We start from the raw sequence: 5,000 nt of genomic DNA, 5'->3' as shown, positions 1-5,000 counted from the left end.
TGCGTCGATTCATTAGCCATTGCTGATATAGTGAAATCAGTACTCGTTTATACACTCTCAAGCGAAGCGAAGGCTGCACACTCGTTACCTCCGGAGCAGAACATCACTCCACAATTTGATCTCCCTACACAAGCAAAAGTCCTCAATCCCGATAAAATTCCCATTTCCATATAACCCAATGATATTCACTCCACATACAGTCATATTAATTAGCCCTCGTTAGAGTCGTGAAGAACAAGAAAATCCGAAAAAAGTTCATCTGTTTAGCAATCTGTTTATCCATGACCAAGGTTGTGCGCCTATCGAGGAATTGCGCGACCCAAATCTTGAATTTCATCACCTGCTTTGATTGGTTCAGTTGAAATTATCACACGCCTGCAAGGCGCCAAAAAATCCTGCTCTACCCCCAGTGGAAACAAATGCCACACTGGGCTGCACACGGGTTACCATTAGACACTGCTTGCGACAATCAATCACGTCAATATTTACATGAGCATAAAGGGGTTTTCCCTGAGACAATGTTGAGAGTTTTCTTCACCGTTTTTTCTCTTTGTTTTCTGGCTGCAATTTACACCTTGCCGAAGATGAAGCGATTGGGAGAAAATAATAACGAGTCGGGAATGCCGACAGTGAAAAAAGTTTACCTAAAATGTTGGGTAATGACGGTTTCCTTCCAAAAGTTTCCTTAGACGCACTACAAAGTATGCTTGCTAACGAAGTTGTTGCATCCACCTTGTGCTCGTAGTTTTTTATGAGCCACAACTTCCATTTCATCTTTCCCATAAACTCTTGTGGCAATGATAGACTATTCTTTTTTTTCACTATCGGCATTCCTGACTTGTTATTGTTTTCTCCCATTCGCTTCATCTTCGGCCAGGTGAAAATTGCAGCCAGAAAACAAAGAGAAAAACGTTGAAGAAAACTCTCTACATTGTCTCAGGGAAAACCTCTTTATGCTCATATTTGAGGTAGGGAAAGTTTATTGTGAGAGAAAGACCTTCAATCAGTTTTTCAACTAGACTTAATTCACCATTAAACTCTCTTACTACACAATAGTTATGCATTGCAAAATCGTGTTATGAGCTTGGGGCACCTGTGACGAGAGCTGCCGCATGACTCGAATATAGTGGGATTTGTACACGGTTACAAACGAGTCATTCACTCATTCTTACCCGGAACTTCTATATCAATCAGCCAATAACCAGTATTTAAGAGAAGTCTGAAGTTTTCAACAACTAGTAGATGTATACTGAAACAATTACGTATTTATTGCTCTCAATTTCTATGCATGGTAGTGGACAAGTGCACAGCCTGAGTGAACTTTGACATGATAGACATGTGAAGCCTGGAATCCAATTTTTAGATAGATGCAAGAGTGAAAGTTTGAGAGAACAAGAAATGCTGTGGGAACATGAGCCAAGGGGAGACTCATTGTGAATGTTACTCCACCGCTTTTTTGAGTTCTTGCAAACTTCCATGAGTGTGTAATCTATGACTTGATAAAAACATGAAGAAAATGTTTTCTATCTTTTTTAGAAAAAAGCCCAAAAAATAATAAACAAACTGACTACAACAACTTTTCTGTGCTTCTACGTAGCAATTAGATTACAAGCTCAAGATTTCTATGAGGGGATAGTTGATGAGGCCAAGAGCCAAATCAGCTATTGCCTCACAGAAATTGAGAGCGAATAATCTAATTGTTTTAAATTAGTAGAATTCTAACTGAATCAAGTATCGCCTTAAAGAAATCGAGCGAATAATCTAATTGTTTTAGTAGAATTCTAACCGAAATTAATGCAAATAACAGCTTTCAATTATCTTTCAACGCATTATCGAACTTTATCCTATAAAAGAAAATCGCACATATTGAATTGTTTAAGTAAATTTGCAGTTGTTAATGCGCGCACACCCGTTTTTTCAATAGTTTCAGGTTTTTAAAGTAAAGAAAGCACTAATGTCCTTCTTTTAGTCTTCTCAGGAATTTACTTATCCATTTCCATCTAAACTTTCTTCCAAAACTTTGGAAAAACACTCCAGTGGCTGAGAGCATAGAAGTTGCTCAGCCGATCAGATGGTAGCATTTGCAATAGTATACTAGCAGAATTCTACTAATGTGATTTAGTATAAATCTACCAGCATTCTATCATGATTGCCGTTCTCTGATTGACTACATGTACATGTATGCCACTCACTAATCATTCTGTTGTAGACATTGAGTAGCGTAGCAGTGTGTGGTTGTGAACAAAATGTTGGCCGCTTCTTTGCGTTTTTGAGGTGTCTGTGAAGAGATGGTAGCAGTGGCCTCATGGTTAGTGCAATTGTCCCTGGATCGAGTGGTCTGGGCTCAAGCCCTGGCCTGGGACACTGGCGTTGTTGTGTTCTAATGGGCAAGACACTTACTCTCACAGTGCCTCTCTACACCCAGGGCTAGGTTGTTTGAAAGCCAGTTAATTCTAACCCAGGATTAAAAGTTAACCGAAGTATTAATTTTTCTTGCATAAAAATGTTTTTTAGTGCTTACATTCTGTGTAGTTTAAGCTCAAAACTGAAGGGCAAACAGTATAAACAGAAAACCTCGTCGAAAAGTTGCAAAATTCAATTCAAAATTCTTGCTAATCCTGGGTTAGCTTAATCGGGCTTTGAACAACCCAGGCCAGGAGTATAATTGGGTACTAGCCAGTTGTTGGGGAAACCTAACAAATTGCAGGGAGTGACCTGTGATGGACTAGCATCCTGTCCAGGGGGAGTAGAAATACTCCTAGTGTCTTTATACTACAGAAACAGGGATAACCTCTGGCAGCTATGAGCCAGTTGGCTCCAAGGCTTCCATTTTGAAGAGGGTTTACACTGTAGATTAAGTTTTGAATGGCTAGTATACTAAAACAATTGGATTATTCGCTCTCGATTTCTATGCATAATAGTTGACTCAGGCTGCACCCTCGTGAACTATCACACAATAGAAATCTTGAGCTCATAATCTACTGTAATTATGAGAATCATTTTTTTTTACCAATCAGTGCATATACATTTTCTTTGGGCTTTTTCCTAAATAGATTTCTTACCTGAACATGCCAAGTACATTATAATCTTTTCTTAGGTTTTTCTTTTTTTTTATTTTTAGTTACCCAGGGCACTCTTTGATAACAACTTATGCTGAAGGGTTTACCCTGGTTGAATATGTGATTATCATTTAACTATCATTGTTATGCTAGGACCAATAATTCTGCTTAATGTTTGTAATTGTAATTATGACATCATTTTTAATTTGAAGATGTCACAAAAGCCCTTCTACACAAATTTTTAAAATCCATACCACCAAATGTATATTTTAAAAGAGACCAGAGGAATTATGATCATACCAAAAACCATTCCCCTCTGAGGACTGGTTCTCATGCAACAACAGTTTAAAGTAATTTTGGTGTCCCTTCCCAGAACCATACCTTTCGGTACTGTTCCTGTACGTTAATCAACCCCTTATATTTTGTCTTTCATTTTTGGACAAATGCTAAGCATCTGCTCAAAGAAAGTGTTATTATTGTGTTTCTAATTGGTTTTGCCATCAAAGTAGGTGAAAATTATATTGATACAAGAATATGACACTGCAAAGTACACTTTGTAGCACGAACAAGGGCAGGAAAAACTTATTGACCAGGACTTTTTCTAAGTTATTAATTAATATGGCATTAATTATTGTTCTGCTCATCCAGGAAAATTAGTGTGAAACATAAGTGGAACAAAAAAAAAAAGGATACAAACTTCAGTCATCAATGGGTCTCTGTTTTTGGGCTTTAAGTGTTCTGTAACATTAACAATATTATAAGATCTGATTTGATTTTTGATGTATCAACAAACAGTTTTCACCTTTTAACAGCTCTAGATACCCTCTTTCGAAAATTACGAATTTGGCGTGATGTTGCATCATCAGCTTTAACATCAAAGGTAAAGTCTGCATAAGAGCCAAGTGGCCCATCAGGCTGAAGCTTGTCCTAGCTTCTGTAGCATGAGGCGATTAGGACTATTTCTACTTCCCCTGGACGGGATGCTGGTTACCCCCAGCATTAAGTTAGCTGGTACCCATTTACACCAAAAGTACTCCTGGGTGGAGAGAGGCACAGAGAGAGTAAAACGTCTTACCCAAAGACCAGAATGCAATTGTCCCTGGCCAGGGCTTGAACCCGGACCACTCAAGCTAGCCATGAGGCAACTGTGCCTCTCATGTGATATACATTGACAATATTGTAGTCAATTTTGTTGCTAAAAATTTGGACCGTTAATTGCTTTCTATTTTCTTACATTTTGAAGTTATTGTGGCTCCCGGCATGTATGCTCAAGTCATACATTGTATATTGATTTATGTCCTTACCAATTAGATAACTGTGGATGACAGATATGCAGAAGATATATGGAATTTGCTGAAGAGTTCCTTTCAGAAGCTTCTGATCAGAGAGGGGGTCGAGGAACTTCATCATGAAGAATTGTATAGGTAATGTTTCTTAATAATGTAGTTATTTTTTGTTTATGACCAAAGGTAGTATGTATGCAGACATTCATCAAAAGGCTTTGAACCCAAAGTTTCCTAACCATGAAATCTTGGGTGCCCATTACTTAAGCATATCTGAAAAAGGTAAGTTTTACCAGTTCACTAAAGTCAAAATTTAGTTGCCTGTGGCACATGGGCATTAAAGTTTTGAAACTGGAAGGTGGCTCTGAACCTCATGTACAGATTTTTTTTTAAACTTGATCAAAAGTTTTTATTAATTGTCCTGCTCATCAAAATCTGATAATATAAAAAAAATTTCACCATACCGTTTTTTAAAGCTGTAATTAAGGGTGTTTTAATCAGGTCGTACTGTTGCTATGGTAACCAGTTGTGTCACAAATAATGATGTGTTCACCAATGATTAAGCAGCTTTTTGATACCTTGATTGTAGCATCAAGTGGTAAAGAGTGGTTATAACAACCCATCAAATTCTAAGTCTTGGAAAGTGCTTGAAACTGTT

At 37.7% G+C, this 5,000-nt stretch overlaps 1 protein-coding gene across 2 annotated transcripts in view; it reads left to right on the top strand.

Annotated features, from left to right (window-relative positions):
• Positions 1-5,000, top strand: part of LOC138006696 (uncharacterized) — a 39,285-nt gene that overhangs the window by 774 nt on the left and 33,511 nt on the right. For both annotated transcript variants that reach the window (XM_068853195.1, XM_068853185.1), the window contains exon 2: positions 4,371-4,483. In XM_068853195.1, the coding sequence (XP_068709296.1) occupies positions 4,371-4,483 (113 nt within the window). The remainder of the gene's footprint in view (positions 1-4,370; positions 4,484-5,000) is intronic.

This window comes from Montipora foliosa, chromosome 1, assembly GCF_036669935.1.
Source record: "Montipora foliosa isolate CH-2021 chromosome 1, ASM3666993v2, whole genome shotgun sequence".
NCBI lineage: Eukaryota > Metazoa > Cnidaria > Anthozoa > Scleractinia > Acroporidae > Montipora > Montipora foliosa.
Note: the sequence above shows the minus strand (reverse complement) of the source record. Positions and strands in the feature narration are given on the sequence as shown.